The sequence below is a fragment of the Phyllostomus discolor genome, chromosome 6 (assembly GCF_004126475.2).
Source record: "Phyllostomus discolor isolate MPI-MPIP mPhyDis1 chromosome 6, mPhyDis1.pri.v3, whole genome shotgun sequence".
NCBI lineage: Eukaryota > Metazoa > Chordata > Mammalia > Chiroptera > Phyllostomidae > Phyllostomus > Phyllostomus discolor.
This window is the reverse complement of record NC_040908.2, coordinates 167,509,261-167,526,913: the sequence shown is the minus strand read 5'-3', so window position 1 is coordinate 167,526,913 and position 17,653 is coordinate 167,509,261. Positions and strand designations below refer to the sequence as shown.

The 17,653-nt window shown below is 61.9% G+C and overlaps 1 protein-coding gene across 1 annotated transcript in view; it reads right to left on the bottom strand.

Annotated features, from left to right (window-relative positions):
- Positions 1–14,188, bottom strand: part of LRP5 (LDL receptor related protein 5) — a 90,536-nt gene extending 76,348 nt beyond the window's left edge. Inside the window, 1 exon segment of the mRNA XM_028514676.2 lies at positions 14,002–14,188. Coding sequence (XP_028370477.1) covers positions 14,002–14,086 — 85 coding nt within the window. The 5' untranslated portion in view covers positions 14,087–14,188.
- Between the last annotated feature and the right edge of the window lie 3,465 nt (positions 14,189–17,653).

The following is a 17,653-nucleotide window of genomic DNA, read 5'->3' as shown; positions in this document are numbered from 1 at the left end:
TTACCCAGCCAGGGCCTGGAGCACCCTTTCTGCCCCTTGTACCTGATGTCACTCAGTTCTCAAGGAGGTGGAACGACTGTCACCCCACCTTACAGACCAGGAGGCTGGGGCACCCGGGGCTCAGCGATCAGATTCTTTCCGCACGGCTTAAAAGGTGTTCGTTTTGCCTGGTGCGGCAACCAGGATCCGTGCAGGAGGGCGGAGCACAGAGCAGGGTCAGACAGTGAACCCGTCCCCCTGAGCTCGGGTGCCCCTCCCCCATGCTCGGGAGGAGGCACGGCCAGCAGGCTCTCTGGGCCCCTCGGGACTGTGTCCTCCCACAACCTGACCACGTTTCCTGTCCAGGACGACCCCTCTGCACTCAGGAGGAAGGGACGCCCGCGGCCACCCCATGCCTCGGAGGGGGAGCCAGGCCAGGCTGGCAGGTCAACAGGCCCCCGGGCTCATCGCAGGGGCACCCCAGCCTCCCCGCCACAGGAGCAGGAGGCATAACCACCAGGCATGACACGGGTGAGCTCCAGGTCCTCCTCGGACTCAGGGTCGCCATCTGTAGGACGGGGGCGTGGACGTACCCAGCACTAAAGCCACACGGCGACCCGGGAAGCAAGACTGCACTCTCCCTGGGGAGCCCCCTCACGAGGACCACGTGGGTGCCCCGGGGGGTCGAAGTGTGGAGCTGCGTGTCTCCTACGTGACCTACAGGCCTCCTCTGGAGCGGGGGCCTGCCTTTCACGGGCTCACTCTGCAAACCCGCGTCCCCACCCTGAGCCTCCACCTGACCGATGCTCCAGATCCAGCGGTCGGTGTGGGTCCCCGGGCAGTCAGAGCTGGTCCTGGCCGCTGGTCCTGGCTATCCCAGCTGAAGGGCAGTGCGTGCTGTCCCTGATGGGCCCCGCCTGCCCCTGCTCCTCCTGTACCCGGGGCCTCGTCCTGAGCAGGGCGCACAGGGGCGAGTCGGCACACCTGCTAGAGGCTTCAGTGACTCCCGCGCCAGAGGCCACAACAGGAAATAGGAAAGCCGGTGCCTGTCCCGCCCAGAGCAGGCAGGTCCCACCTGGGCTCCTGGCCAGAGGGCAGGTGCAGGGGGAGGTCCAGGAGCTCAGACTGCAGCCTGCACACAGAAAGGGGGGCGGGGGGCCGCGCCCCCCATGTTACAGCCACGGCCTGGGACCCGGCCTGGCAAGCAGCAGCTCTCCGTCTGAGCACCTGCGGGGCACAGAGCCCGGTGGGCAGTGGAGGGGACAGGGACTGACCAGCCAAGGGATGCCCGGGCTCCCTCACCTGCCTTTGGGGGAGAAGCTGACCAGGTGGGAAGGGGAAGGGCAGGCAGGCAAGCCACCAGATTTGGGGGGACTGGGGAGAGGAGCCCTGGCCCTGTGAGCCGGCCAGGCTGGCTCGTTAGCAGACTGTCGGAAGCCAGGCTCCCTAACAACATCCTCCACGGAGGGAGAGGCGGTGGGGCGGGGGGAGGCGGGGGGTGCTGGAAACACCAACGAAAAGATGGATGGTCCGAGGACGCAGGAGCGAAGCTGAAACGCCCGCTGCCCGCGGCGGCCCCAGGAGAAGCACCAGCGGCCACCTGCACCGGCTCTCCCAGGCGCAGGGCGCCGGAGCCCCCCTCCCTGGCCTCCACCCGGCAGGAAGCAGGTTTGCCCCGGGAGCCGTGCGGCCCCACGCGGCCATCAGACAGACAGGTAACGCACCTCCGCCTGGCACCTGGACACGGGCCCGCGGGGCCGAGCTGTGATGGTCTCCGCCGGGATGCTCTCCGGCTGAGCCGAGCCCGATTCCGGAGCCCCGGGGGCCTCTCCCGGAGAATAACAATTAGGGTTGCCATAACACCCCTAATAGCTAATAATTATTGAGCGCTCACGGGTGGCCATACTAGGCACTTCGCAGCCTGGCCCGTCTCATCCTCAGGCGTGTCTCTGAGGGGGCACAGTGACGACGCCCCAACAGGTGAGGAAGCGGAGGGCGGGAGGGGTGAATGCGCCCGCTCGCAGCAGCCGCAGAGCGGAGCCAGAAATGCGAGCCAAGCCACAACAGGTGGAGGGGCCCAGGGATTCCGGGCCCAGGGGCTGGGCGGGCGGCCCCAGGCCCGCCGCTGGGATTCCTCTGGCTGCCCCTCAGCTGTTCACAGCAACAGGGGAGGCGGGGCGGGGGAGGGGGGGCCCAGGCAGCGAGGCCCAGCTCGAGGTGCCCAGACAGTAACTGCACTCAGGAGACGGCGCTGGGCGCGGCTGCCGGGGGGAGGCACACACCACTCCACGTGCGCTTCGTGGGGCCGGCTTCTGAGTGTCCACTGGTGGCCAAGCGGGCCTGAGGGTCTACAGGCGGGCAGGAACGGACCGGGGCCCACCTGTCCCCTTCACCTACAAACGGTGGGAACGGCGCTTTACCGACATATCGCTGTCCCTTCAGGACCTCGCCCATCACGAACGGGGACCAGTTCCTAGCTCAGCAGGCTGCGTCAGCAACCGGCTCTGCGGGTGCAGCTGGTGCGGTGCAGAAAAGCCCTGGACCCCGCCACCCCTTCCCCACCGAAAACACCACGTCCTGCGATCCCAGCCCTCAGAAGAGACCTTAAGCCCTCCTCGATGGTTAAAATCTGACTAGAGATTACCTGCCCGGAGACTCTGGAAAACTACCCAGTCGGGTGGTCCCCTAACTCGATCCTTTAGGAACAGGGGTCCCCCCTCAGCCACGTTCCGTCCTGATGCAGCGCAGCTCCAGGAGGGCCTCGGTCCAAGGAGGAGAGGAAGCCGCAGGAGCCGGCCCGTGCAGGGAGGCAGGGGCCAGCGCGGGGAGTGCCGGCCGTGGGGGCAGCTCTGGAGGAGGCCTTTCGAACCCTCACAGGCGGAGCGAGGGCCTGGCTGAAGCCCGGAGCCTCCTGGAGGGCAGCCCTGCCTGGGTCCCACAGGGGACCCCCTTCGCCCTCCCAATCAGCTACTCCCACTTGGGCCCGAGGCCCACGGGACCGCGAGGCGTGCTGGCTCCCGGAGGCACTTTCAGGGCCGAATGCCCATGGAAACTGCGGGGCGGGGGCCTCACGGAAACCCTGCAATAGAACACGGACCAGCTAGCTCTGCGTGGCAGCCGTGTGCGTCTGGGATCCACAAGCAGGAAAGGTTATTACTTAAATGCACTTTCCTGGAAAGGAGAATGTCTTTCGAACAGAGGAGACTTTTTTTAAAAACTAGAAGGGGGAGCCCAAGGGAGGGGAACTGCTCTCTCGCCCCGAGCAGCCTTCTGCACCCTGCCGCTGGCTGCGCGAGGGCCTCCTGACCGAGACGAGAGGGCTGACTGGAAGCACACGGACCCTCCGCCGACTGCCCACCGGCTCCGCCGTGCACTGGCTGGGGGGCCCAGGCAGAAGCCACCTCGGGCCCACCCCCTCTCTGAGTCTCCCGGAGGACACGGGGCCCTGCATCCGCCCAGCAGGTCAGGGGCCAGGGCACCGGGTGACGTGCTTTGGGGATGCTCTTTTCACAGACATTCGTCCCACTTTTTTTCAGTCCTCACCCGAGGATATGTTTACTGATTTTAGAGAGAAAGGAAGGAGGGGTGGGGAGGAAGCGGGGGAAGACAGAGAAGGAAGGAAGGAAGGGAGGGAGGGAGGGAGGAAGAAGGAGGGAGGAAGGGAGAAGAAAAGAAAGAAAAGAAGAGAGAAAAGAGAAAAGAAAAGAAAAGAAAAGAAAAGAAAGGAAAGGAAAAGAAAAGAAAAGAAAAGAGAAAAGAAAAGAAAAGAGAAAAAAGAGAAAAGGGGCATCAATCAGCAGCTTGCTGTCCTCGCCCTGACCAGGGATCGAGTCCGGCCGCGGCCAGTCCGGGTTCCATCCGCTCCGAAGCGGGAGGAAGTACTGTGGCCACAGCCTGGGGCACCAAGATGACCCAGCACCACGCTCCTCTCTGGGCAGAGGGTGCACACACAGGCCCCCTGGTACAGGGGCTGCCCTCCAGCCCTGCTAGAGAGCTGGCACCTCGGCCTCCATGAGCTGACCTTCTGCCTGGCCCATGGGGGAGGAGAACTCCGTGCAAAGGCAGGTGACACCGTAAAGGCCAGAGCAGACAGCACCCCGCCCCCCGACACCCCAACAGCGGCCAGCGGCCCCTGGGTCCTGCCCAAGCGGAGAGCTGCAGCAGAGAGTCCGGCGAGCACGAGGGTTGCAGTGGCCTCAGCAGGCCCAGCGAGCGTCGTGAAGAAGGGGGCAGGGGCAGGGGGTCCACAGCAGCCAGGGGCAGGCGCTGGCACTGCTCGCCCTCGATACAGCGCAGGCCCCCCCAGAGTCAACGGGCACGGGGCGAACTCATGCGGAGACCTGGGCGGCGACAACCTGGAGGGAACAAACATCAGACACTCGGGGGGCGCTGTCGAAGGGGCAATGCTCTCTCAGGACTTAAATTCCTGAAAGTGCATTCGGAATAGCCCTCATTCAGCCCTGGCTGGCGTGGCTCAGTGGATTGGGTGCCAGCCTGCGAACCAAAGGGTCACTGGTTCGATTCCCAGTCGGGGCATCTGCCTGGGTTGCAGGCCAGGTGCTCAGTGGGGGGCGCATGGGAGGCAACCACACACTGATGTTTCTCTCCCTCTCTTTCTCCTTCCCTTCTCTGTTTAAAAGTAAATAAATAAAATCTTAAAAAAAAATAGCCCTCATTCAGACACCCACTCTGTGGCTATTATCTCAAAGCACCAAAACCTTTTCTTATGGTATGAACATGTGTTGCCCCATTATTGCTACTCCTGTGCACGAGACCGGAAATACCCATACGGAGTTATCTGGAACACGAGACAAGGACGAGCGAAGGACAAGGGCCCCACCATGACATCACAGAGGCCCCAGGCTGTGGAGGCGACTTCCCAGTCGAGTGCGTCTGGGATGCGCTGGGTTTCCTCGGAGCGGGCCTTCTCCAAGTCCCTGCTCGGGGCCACAGGCTCTTCCTGGGGACGGGGGCCACTCTCGGCCCCGTGCATTGGGACAGGGGCTCTGTGACCGGGAAACAGCCGGACTGGATTTGGGGATGCGGGCAGGAGCTCACGACACAGGAGATTTAGGGGCCAGAGGAAGGCAGGATGGGTGAGATTTGCCCTCCCCCCAAAGAAGAGGCCTCAGGCCTCGGAAATCCTCAAGACGGCTACTGAGTGTCTGCTCCATGGTAGACGCCATGCCAGAGGTGGAGGGACAGGACGAAGCCCCTGTCCCCAAGGCCCTCTCAGGCTGGTTGTCCCACGGAAGGTTCCAGACTCCAGGACAGACCTAGCTGGAGCAGCACAATGGTGAGCCAAAAGTTCCAGCTCTGGATGCTGAGAAACCAGTGTCATTTTCTGAGAAATGGAAGGGAACACATTCGTTTCAGGAAAATGGATCTGGCCAGAGCGTTAGATAAACGGGCAGGGGGAAGGTTCTAGAAAGCAAGGAGTCCAAGCAGAAGCTGACATCCACCCTGACGTCGTCTCCCAGGGTGGGCACCAGAAGCCGACTGGGAGGGCTCCGAGCCCGGGGCCTGCTGCGGGGAGAGTGGGCGTGGCCGGCTGGCCAGGGACGGGCCCTGTCCCGTCCAGGAGGCAGAGGACAGCAGGCACGGGCACCATCTCTGCGCCCTGGGCCTGAAAGGAGGAATCGGGGAGGCCAGGACGGCGCCCCCGCACCCACTCCCCCCACTCGGTCCCCTCTGGGGAACCAGGTTCGCGCCGGGGAAAGTCTGCAGAGACGGCCCGGCAGGGAGGACGCGTCCCCGCGCTCCCATCACCTGGCTCCGCCTCCCCTTCCAGGGCAAGCGGCGAAGGCGGGCCTGGGGAACCCGGGCAGCTGGGCTGACGCTCTCCGGCCAGGCCGCTCGCCCGGGTGGTGTTTAAGGCCCCAGCGAGCAATTTCCCGAGAGTTCTGCTAGGGGGCTACCACCTCCCGTCCAGGCTCACGGAGGGCTGCAGCCCGGGGAAGAAATTACAGTGGCTCACGCTTTGTTCTGGAAGGAACTAGAGGAGGGGGCAGGAGTTTTTTATACGTGCCTTCGGGTAACACTGGGGTTCATTACATTAGCGCTTGTTTCCGCAGCAGAGGCGGCAGGAGCCACTGGGCAAGCCGGCGCAAACGTCACCTCCGATCCCCTCCAGGCGCCGCCAGAAACCCCAAACGGGAAGAAATCCGCCCCATCGAGGCTGCAGATGAATCTGTGTCCATGGCCAGGGACCCGCTTGCTTGTTGGAGAGCACTTCTAACATCCAGCCCTCGGACACCTGTTGAATGTCACCATTTACTGTCCCTAGATCAAAAGATCAAAGGAGGGAACCCGATAGGCCGACTCTGAAGTTTATCACCAGAGAGTAAATGTACGAGAAGAGTCAACACAAGTTGTTGTTGTTTTTTTTTTAAAGAACAATGGGGGGGGGAATTGCACAATCTGAAATTACACTCTGATGCTACACAGATTAAAAAACCTGGCGTGGTGCCACAGAAAGACACCCACAGGTCAAGGGAGAACAGAAGGTTCCAGAACCAACAACCGAGCGTCTGTGGACTCGGCACATGAAAGCGATTCGTTTCCAGTGAGCCGGGACCCCTTGCTAACCACCTCCCAGTGGGGGAGACGCCAGGACCACTCGGGTCCCTACCTCATGCCGCACAGGCCCTCAGAAATCAGACAGAGTGTCTGCACATGAGACACAAGACAGGAACAACCCCAGAAGAAAAGAAGGGAAGACATATTTATAACCCGAGGGTAGAGAAGAAACAAGGCCCAGGCCCAGAAGCCCCGAGGTAAAAAGGTAGTTTTGCTTACATAGAGCTTTTTAACATCTTTAGGATAATGAGCCACCAAAAACAAGGATGAAGGACTAGCTACGGACCAGAAGAAAAATCTGGAAAATACACATAGAACAAAGAGTGAACATCCATGTAAATAAGCACCTCCTACGAATCAATAAGCAAGGATAAACGACTCCACAGAAACGGGGGCTGCTGATAGGAGTGGGCGGCGTGCAGAAAAACAAACACAAATGGCTACACAGCCAGTCACGAGGCGTGTCCAAACCAAAATGTGTCACAATGTTTAGCCACAGGGATTTAAAAACAATAGGATCTGGTCGGGGCCGGCACTGGAGACAACACAGCAAAGCGGGCCTCCCGTGGGGTGCCCGGTGGGGTGTAAAGTGGGGCAGCCTTCTGTGGGAATCTGTCAATATCCACTCTTGGACAAGGAGTGTGTCCTGCAGCAACACTGTAGCCACGTGCACAGACGCATGTGCGCGGGGGTGCTCGCTGCGAGGGCCTTGCAACCGCAACAGAGCCCAGAAAACTAAAACAAGCTGGGTCTTCGCCCTGCTGTATGATGCACACGTACTCTGAAGTAGCACTTGGCTTCTAAAAAGAATGAAGATCTAAAAGATACAGAAAACGGCCCTGGCTGGTGTGGCTCAGTGGATTGAGCACCGGCCTGCGAACCACAGGGTCACCGGTTCGATTCCCAGTCAGGGCATATGCGCCTCGGTTGCAGGCCAGGTCCCCAGAAGGGGGTGTGCAAGAGGCAACCACACATCAGTGTTTCTCTCCCTCCTTCTCTCTTCCTCCTCCTCTCTCTAGAAATAAGTAAGTAAAACCTTTTTTAAAAAAGGGACAGTGAGCTTGGGCCAGGATGTAGAAAAACTGGAGCTTCGGTGCCCCGCTGGGGGGGCGGGGGATGTAAAACAGGGCTGCTGCTGCGGAAGGCGGTGTGCTGGTCCCTCAGAAGATTAAACACGGAGGTACCACGCGACCCTGCAATTCCACCAGGGCAAGCAGGGGCTCAGACAGAGCCCTGCACACCCACGGTCACAGCAGCACACCTCACCACAGCCAAAGGCGGAGGCAGGCCAAGGGCCCAGCGCCAGGCGGCGGGAGCACAAGGCACGCCCCGCCCACACGGCGGAGTATTTATTATTCAGACGTAAAAAGGGATGGAGCCCCACACACGCCCCAAATTGTACGGACCTCAGCAGCATCGCTCCAGCACCCACACCACAGCCGCGGAAGGACACGCGGGGTGCGACTCCACGAATCCGCGGTGTCCGGCACGGGCTGGTCCGCAGGCCCAGCCACGCAGGTCAGGAGTCCCCAGGGGCTGCGGGCTGGGGGGGTGGGGGGAGAGACGGTGTCTGTTTGGGGCAACAAAAAATCTGGGGAGCAGATGGCGGGGACGGTGGCTCCACACCGTGAATACAATTAATGCCGCTGAATTGTACGCTTAAATACGGCTAAAGTGGCAAATCTTGTTGTATATATTTTACCAAAACTTTTCTTTTTAAAAGTGGTTCTGAACTTTCAATAATTAGGTAGGAGAAGGGGGCGGCAGGTCCGCAGGAAAGCGGTTTCAGAGCCAGACCGTCTCTCCGGGATGACACCATGCAGCGGCCCGCTCTGGGGCGCACCAAGGGCGGGGCTCTGCCAGGCAGGCCTGAGAGGGTCGTGGGGCCGGCTCTGGGCCTCGCGGCGAGGGGCAGTTCCCTGTGTGATGGCACCAAGCAAAGCCCGTGTGGCCAGATACCGGGGTTAGCATCAACCTGACACAGGCGGAACGGCCCGCCCACTTGCCCATGCCTGCTGCCTGGTGCGCCGAGGACAACATGCGAACACGCCACCTCCAGCTGGGACGGGACCCTGACCCTCCCAGAGCCCCACACGGGGGTGCCGCTGTCATCACATGTTGTAGACCGATAGCCCACTCCAGACGGGCAGGCCGGCGGCCCAGGGCCACTGAAGAGGTGTTTTCTGATGACCGCCCAAGGCCTCGGGTGCAGCCGTGAGTGATGGCTGGTCCCTCAGCAGCAGGACACAGTGTGGTGGCGAGGGACTCGGAGTCCGGGACCCAGAGGCGAGATCCAGCTCAGCCACAGGCTGAGGCTCCGGGTCCAGGCCCCGCCCCCCAGGGAGCCCTCTCTACCCCCGCGGCAGCCTAGACCGCCCCCTGGGAAAGTGCTCGGTCTCTCAGAGCCCTGCACTGCCAGCCCCAGAGGCGAGCCTCGGGCCCCTGGGGGAGGAGCCTTCATCAGATTCTCAGAGGGGCACCAGGGACCCCAAAAGGTGAAGCTACTGTCCTCCGTGACTTCTTACTTCCGTTTAACTGCTAGAAAGAGCACACCAAGGCAAACAAAAAGCACTCAAACAATGTCTATTGAGTTACATACCAAGCAATGAAGCAGATAAAATAATACCCAGAAAGTACAGAACCCCACCCCTCCTAGGTGATGTCACCATAGCAACCCCCCAGAAGGTCCAGGCCAAGGGGGGACAGAGGACTCGTGAAGTGGGCACAGACTGATCACAACTTGAGGTTCCAGCGCCATGAGGCTGCTGCCACCCCGAGAGCTCGAGGTGCACCCTCACTGGGCAGGGTGAGCCAGTGGGCAGGCCAGCGGAGAGCTCAGTCCCCTCCCAGACCACAGGCGGTCCGGGGCACGTCGGAACCAACGGCCAGCCCGGGAGACGCACAGATGACAGGGCTGCTCAAGGCTGGAGACCAGGCAGGACTATGTGGGCAAGGGCATACCCTCGTTGGCACACACCCCACATGGCTTAAGGGCATGGGGGTCCCCCACTTACCGGGGGAAGGGCCAGCAGCAAGGTCTACTCCTGGCTGGGGCTCTGGCCTGGATCAGAGCTGCCAGCCGCCTGTCAGGGGCGAACCAGCACCCCATCATCTCTCACCACCGCCAGGCCCCCACCCGGACGAGGGTGTTAGGAACTTGATGCTTAGACCCCTAGGGCAGGGCCCCTCACGTCCTTCCCACCATGGCCCATCTCGAGGGAACAGCCTCCCTGAACCCCACCAGAGCCCTGCAAGGCAGGAGCCAGGGTCCCACTTTTGCAGGTGCAGACGCTGAGGCCAAGAGCTAGCAAACCCCTTTCCAGAGCTGCGGAGACCGCAGAGGCAGGCCTGGCCAGGTGGGCGGGACCCTGGACCGCAGCTGCCTCCGCTGTCAGCACTTGGACGGCACTGTCCCCAAGACAGCCCCACAGGGGACCCGTCTCCAGCAGACACACCACTACTTTCTGAGCGAATGTGTCTGTCCAAAGGCACCCCCACCCCCCAAAGGGAAAGGGCTGGACAAAGCCCCTCTCGCCCATCAGGGCCTCCCCGTTTTTCAAGTGTGTTAGGTGACAGTCAGAGACACCTCTCCAGCCACAGACACACAGTCTCACTCATGGGTCCTGTCACGCTGATCACGGCACTAGGTCCACCTCCCAGACACCCTGCTCCCCAGAGGCCGGAGTTGGTGTCCCCTCAGCTCCCTCCACCATCATCTCTCGTGTCTCCAAACCGAGGCAGGAGGATCTGAGGACAAACCTGCCCACGTCCCGGCCCAGCCTTAGAACAGCTTCCGCTCTCCAAACCCCACAGGGACACCAAGACCCCCAGCCTGCACCCAACAAGATCGACCCATCAACAGGCAGGTGACAGCACAGTGTGCTCTTCCCTCTCAACGAAGCTCGTCCAGCCACGGAAAGGACAGGGCGCTGACCCGTGGGACGATGCGGCTGAGCCTCGACACCCTGACCCTGAAGGCCACGCGCCATCCGACCGCTTTCACGCAACACGTCCGGAACAGGCAACCCCTCGGGGACAGAGCAGCTGGGGCCACCCAGGGGCACAGGAAGGCCCTAGGTAAGGGGCGCGGAGGTTCATTTGGGGTGATGAACAGGTCTGGTGGCTCATGATACCGCATTGTAAAATGTACAGAATGCCACTGAGCTGTACGCTTTAAAATGATTATTTTTACATCACGTGTACTTCATCTCGATTAAAAAAAAAAAAAAGGTCAGTTTAACACCTTTCACCTAGGACAGATCTGACTCCAGTCTGTGTGTCCTAGCCTCCCTAACCAAAGTCTTCCAGAAGCTTCCATCACCTTCTGGCTCATGTCCAGACTCTGCAGCGTGATCTGGCCTCTTTCAACGGAGACCACCTGGTCCTCGAGGACAGGGCTCCGGACCACGAGTGGGAGGCCCCTGGGTCCAGCGCTCCCCTAGCTGCACATTCGGGGAACACCTGGGAAAAAGGCCGGGCCTCACCTGCCCCCCTGCCCACCGTAACCCCGGCACCTCACACAGGCGCCCAGGGCAGCACCAAGCACGGCAGTAGCTGATACAGTGCCAGGCTGCTGTTCCTGTCCGAACTCATGGTAGGAAGTGTTATCATCCCCATTTTACAGAAGAGAAAACTGAGGCACACACAGAGGGAGTCAGATGTCCAGCCCCACCCCACCCCCCGCCAAAGCAAGCACCGAGACCCTGGGCCACTCAGGCTCCCTCGTGCTGTCGGCCACCGGAGACTCCTGCGCTGTCCCCGTGATACACGAGTCAGACAGCGGACCAGACGTCCAAGGTCGCACACAGAAGAAATCCCAGACTGTGTAACAACAGCGTGCAGACCTCCCAGGCCAGAAAGGGCAAGGACCCCATTACACCACAGGAAGGCACGCGGCTCTGCTGCTCCCAGCCCCTCCCCCGCTCGGGACAGGGGTGGAGTTTCATGCTCCCCAACACCCAGGGTCGGGGCCCCAGGTGGGAGCACCACACACAGAAAAGCTACGTCATCCAAAGTCAACCAGCGGCTGAGCGTAGGAACCAGACTGGCCCGACCCCAGCCCCCACTCAGCCCCGGCAAGCCCCCACTGCAGGCAGGAGTCCTGCACGAGAGTCCTCACTAGACTGTACACCCGCCCCCCCCCCTCAGTGTGCAAATTCTGTGAAATGCCTGAGCGGTGACACAGTGCAGCTGAAATTAGACGGGCTCCAAATGCGACAGGATCCCCACAGCAAGTGTGGGGCCGCGTGGACTGACTGGGTGAATTCTTGGATCAGAACAGGAGGGCTGTGGGCTCGTGGGCCCCGCTTGGGAAAACAGAGGATCCTGGGGGCTGGCGGGGGAGGCTCTCCCAGGGGAGTCCACCGGTTCAGCTAACACCAGCCGGCAGGGCCCTCCCAGGGAGCCAGGCCCTGGGCACCGCAGTGGCCTCGCTGGGGGGTCCTGGACAGGCTGGGCGTGGAGCGAGCGCTGCGGGGCCGGCGGGGAGCAGCCTCGGCCGTTCCCAGCACCGAGACCACAAGAACAAAGGCACTTCCGTGGGCTCACGGCTTCACATTGCAACAGGCTGCAATCAGGAAAAATAATTAGCTACCAACGTGCTGGCTCCACTCCAGGCGGAGGCATAAACCGAACCCAGAACTCAGGGGCAGACCCCACCCACGACAGTCCCTGTGGGCTTGCGGAGAGATGCCGCCTCGTGCTTCCATTTTAGGCCCGGGTCACCACTCCGGCCGGCGCTCGGGAAACCTCGCGCTCGCATGCGTCCTAATGTGAAAATAATCAACTCTATTTTTGCCTCACTAACGCACAACCGAGCTCCGCAGATGCGATTCTTCTCCCTGGAGGCTCGAACCACACACCGGCAGGCACTGGCCTCCGGCAACGTCCCCCAAAAGGCACAGGAAATCCAAAACTGCAACCAAGTGCAAAGCAACAAACAAGGGCCCGCTGAGAAACCCCACCTTTAAGACAAACACCCCCCCCAAAAAAAGGCCTCTCGCCTCTGTGATCCAGGCATTTCCGCAGAGAAAAGGCTCAGAGAACTGGCCTGAACTACCCAGACAGTGTCATTGTTTCGAGTGCTTCCTCGTCACCTTGTTTTGCTAGTGTCGAGAAATGTAAGCAAGCTCCTGAGACAGACAAATTGGGGGTGAAATCGCCGACAGTCTCTAAGTTTGGGCTGGGGGACAGGGGGACTTGAGGAAACCATCCATTCTCCATCCCCCCCCCCCCAACCTCAATGTAGAAGCCAAAGCACTGGGAGTGTGGCCACAGAGCCAAGCCAGGACACCTCCCTGCCATGTCCACACGGGAAGTACTCAGGGAGACAGCTGTTTGCCTGAAAGAGGCCCAGACAAAGGGACTCGAGGGCCCCCCAGAAAAAAACACAGCCAGCACAACTGCAGTCCCCGGAACCCAGGACTCGCGGGCCATGTTCACTTGCCCAGCCACACTCCAGAAAAACAACACTCACGTCCGAGGATAATGATTTAGGTAGCGAGAGACTTGCTTCAAAAACCACATGGCAATCTCCAAATTAAAAGAACATGTGTAGCATTTCACAGGCGCTTAGGTTTCCTGAGCCCTCCTGACCTCAACTCCACCCCTTGGGACACACCAAGAGTCGCACAGAAAAATCCCTGGCCCTCATCTCCCCAAGGGCGTGCATAACTGAGGCAATCACTGAGGAACAAGCTCACTGCCCCACCACGCCGTTCTCTGGAGACACGTCCCCCCTGGGCGGCCCCACGCTGATCGCCCCGGGGATGGACTCTGGCCCCATGCCCCTGTTCGGGGCCCCAGCGGCCAGACGGGTCGTCAGGGCACCTGGCAGGTGTCAGTCCGTTTGGAAACAGACAGCAACGTAGATGAAAGGCCAGCGCAACAGGCCAGGCCGCCTGGCGCCGGGTCTCAGAACTTTCTCTGAAACTTAAATCAGTTCTTGGAGCTCGCAGGCCCGCCGCACGGCCATCGGAAACAGTCTGGCCAAATAGTTCCCGACGCAGGGCGGCCAGGCCTGTCTCCGGGCCGAAAGTCCTCGCTCGTTGCCAGCCCGCTGGGCCCGGGTCCCCACGGTCCCAGCACGGCCTCGCCCGCCGGCTTCACGCGTGCGCACTTCCGAGCGCGCCCCGGGGCTCGGGCAGGTGAGGACCCGCCCGCGCCGCACCTGGCGGGGACGGCGCCGCCCGCGCGCCCTCCTCGCCGCCCCGGGACGCTCTGGACCGGGCCCTGCGTCCCCGAGAGGGGCCCGGACGGTTGAGACAAAGGGCCGCGCGCGGCACCCGGGCGGCGGGGACAGCGGGGGGCGGCGGGGACCCGCGGCGCGCGCCCCAACTCGCCCCTAACTTGCAAAGTCGCTACCGCGCGCTGCGCACTTGGCCGCGGGCCGCCGGAGCTGCCTGGGCGCCCGGGCCATTGTCCCTGCGGCCCGCGCCCACCTACCGGCGGCGGGGGCCAGGCTGCAACACAGCGCGAGCAGTAGCAGCGGCGGCGGCGGCGGCGGTGGCCGGGGCGGCGCCGCCTCCATGTTGTCCGGGGCCGGCGGGCCCGCGCCGCGCTCACTCGGGCTCCATGGCGCGGCGCGGCGGCTCCTCGCGCGGCTCCCGGCGCCTGCCGCCTCCCCCTCGGGCGCCGCGGACCAGGACGACGAGGGAGGAGGGAGGAGGCGCGGGAGCGGAAGCCGCGCCGCGTCTCCGCCCCCCGCCGCCGCCTCCGCCGCCCGCCCGCGCCCCCCGCGCCGGCCGCGCCCTCCCGCGGGCGCCCCCCGGAGCCGGCCCGCGGCGAGGCCGCCGCAGCGCGTGGTCCCCCCGGCCTTTCCCGAGCCCCCTGCCTCCCCTAGGGACGGCCGCCGTGGCTCCTCCCGGCGCGGGGTCCGGCTTCGGGCTTCTCCCCCGCGGGGCCCGGGGGCCAGTCCGATCCCGGAAGCAGGTGTGTCACCTGCAGGGCCGCACGGAGCCGGCCTTCACCCGTGGGTAAACTGAGGCACGGGGGCGTAGGGAGGGGTGTTGCCCGCGGGCACGCAGGAAGGCACTTTGGTAGCTGGAAGCCAGGGACCCCGAGCCAGGTCTGTGCGCTTTCCCGCGACCGCAGCCACCTCAACGGGGGCGGGTCTGGCAGCCCCGAGACACCTGTTCGCACCGGCGAGGGCGCCCGCGAGGGCTTGGGATGGCGACTGCGTGTCGGTCCTGAGTAGGGACAGAAGCGGACGATGGGGAGACGCAGAAGCTGCACCGGGTGGGATTGGAGTGGGCTTGGGATTTTGTTTTTAAACTAAATGAACGCCCTGTACGTTATGGTACAGAGACTGGGGCGGACACGCGGGTCTTCCCGAGACGCCTCCAGGCGGCTGAGCAAGAAAACCGCCGAGGGCGGCAGAGCTCGCCTTTGACTCCTTCGGCAGGCAGGCACCGACCTCCCCCACCTGACCCCCCCCCTGTGCCCACCTGAGCATCGGGCTCCGTCTGCCTGGACCCTCAAAGCACAGGGGAGTCTGGGAGGAGCCACGGCACTGGCTCTGAACCAGGGGTCCTAGAACCAGGGGCGCCCTTGGGCGGGTCTAACTATAACCTTCCCCCCGGGAACACTTCCCTTCCTGATCGAGCAGGGCCTGCAGTGCCTACCTTGGAGGTGCAGACGTGCACTATGGGCAACACCTGGGTGTGCACAAAGGCCAACACCAACATTCTTCGTGTGTTTGTGACAACTTACAGAGCGGAGCAGGACATCCCTGTCCTGTGGGGTGTCCATGCTGGGGAGGGAGACCTGCCACAGCAAGAAGACACATGTCAAGCCCCAGACACCATTGACAGACTGAGGGATGCCCTGAGAAAAATGGAGAATGCTTGGCTGTGACTCTGGGGAATCCTGACCTGGGGAGGGAGGGCGGGACCTTTGACAAGGGAGCGGCAGGCAGGAGCAGCCAGCAGGCCCTCGGGGACCAGGCCTGGAAAAGGAATGACGAGGACTTACCCCCAGAGCAGCGGGCAGCCACTGCAGGCCTTTGAGCAGCAAAACCCTTGCTGAGCTCTCCCTCACCCTAGGCCCAGCCCTGGGGAGCACTTCCTGTTGGCTCTACCTCCAAAACAGATCCAGACTCCCAGCACCTCTTCTCACACCTCTGCTGTCACCCCTGGGTCTCCTGCTTCCCACCCTGACCCCTTCAGCCCATCTCAGAGCCGCAGCTGGAGTGAGCAAGTCCGAGCGTGCCCCTCCCCTGCTCAAGAACCTTCCATGGCTCCCATATCAGAACAGAAGACAGAGGCCGCTGGCACCTCCTGGGCCTGGTGTGGCCACACCTGTCCCTTTATCTCTGCAACCTCCTCATGCACCCTCCTGCCTCTCCCCCACTCTGCTCCGGGCATGGTGGCTTCCACACTGGCCCTCGAACACTCCTGCCTGGGGGCCTTTCCACGTGCTGGAGTTATCCCAGTCACCCGCCTGGTTCTCGTCACATCTCCGTTTCTTCAGCCAGGCTGTCCGTGACCCCCTTTGAAAATTGCAAGTCAGCCCTGGCTGGCGTAGCTCAGTGGATTGAGCACGGGCTGCAAACCAAAGTGTCGCAGGTTCGATTCCCAGTCAGGGCACATGCCTGGGTTGCAGGCCATGACCCCCAGCAACCGCACATTGATGTTTCTCTCTCTCTCTGTCTATCTCCCTCCCTTCCCTCTCTAAAAATAAATAAATAAATTTTTTTTAAAAAAAAAGGAAATTGCAAGTCAGACGTCCTCCAACCCCGCCCCCCCCCTTGCCAGCACTTTCTATTCCGATTCTCTGCTTTCCTCTTTTCCCTTGCACCGACATCTGACAAGCTGTTTCCTTATCATCCTTCCCTCCACGAGGCTGGAAGCTCCAGAACAGACTCTTGTTGTGCTCCCTGTGCATCCCCTGAGCCTAGACCAGGGCCTGGCACAGAGCAGGGGCTCAATAAGTGTTTGTTGAGTGAATAAGTGAACGAAGTAGAGAGCTCTGATTCCCATTTATAAAAAGGAGCGCTCTGGCTGCGGAGCAGGGACAAGATTGCCAGGAGGGAAACGTGGGGGAAGCAGGCAACTGGTCAGCAGGTGGGCCCCACGGCAGCAGCCAGGAGAGATGGCAGCTTGGAGTGGCGGGGGCCGGAGCTCCGGAATGGCCAGGAGGGGCTGGGTGCAGGATGCTTTCGGAAGAGCACACGGGACTCACTAAGGGCACTGCCCGTGGGGGTGAGGGGAAGGGTCCCGGCTGGCTCACCGTAGGGCTCCGCTCGGGGCCACAGGTCAAGCAAGTCAAAGTTCTAAATCTGAGAAGCTGAGGACCCTACACTCGGTTTTGCAGATGATTAGAACGAGCCAAGAATATAAAAAAATAGATACCGGAATTCTTTATTCTCAAAGAGGGAGACGGCAAGCTCGAACTCTCAGAATGGGAAAATCCAATACTCAGAGGAGAGGCCATTTAAGCCCCCGGCGGGGTGGTGGAGGCTGCCACAGCTCCCGGGGCGCTCTGGGGTTTCCTGTGCAAACTCCCTCCCGTGGTGTCGTTTGTGGAGGGTCCACCACAGATGACCTCACCCCCACCCCCAGGAGGGAAGGGACTCCGCCCCAGGTCTCCAGGCATCAGAGCGAGATCCCACGTTGCCTGACTCTGCTCAGAACTTTTTTTTTCAAGTTGCACCCAACAACATGCTCATTGATTTTTTTAAAAAGAGAGGAAGGGAGAGAGAGGGAGAGGGAGAGAAGCATGGATCGACCGGTGCCTCGCACAAGTGCCCCCACTGGGGACCAAACCTGCAACCTAGGCATGCGCCCTGACCCGGAAGTGAACCCACCACCCTTCCGTTTACGGGACAACACTCCCACCTCCCACCAACGGAGCCACACACGCCAGCCGGGGCCACGCAGAACTTTGAGGAAAGTCCTTTACGGAACAAGCGAGAACTGGCCGGGGTTTTACTCTGCAGAACTCTGCCATCTGCGTCCGAGATGCCCCACGGGCCCCGAAGGCCGCCTGTCACAGCTCCTCACGCCTCCACGTGGAAATGGTCGCTCTCCATCCATTCCTCGGGTGCAAGTGCCACCCCCCCCCCCGCGAAGCGATGGGGGGGCTCGGCGGCCGTCAG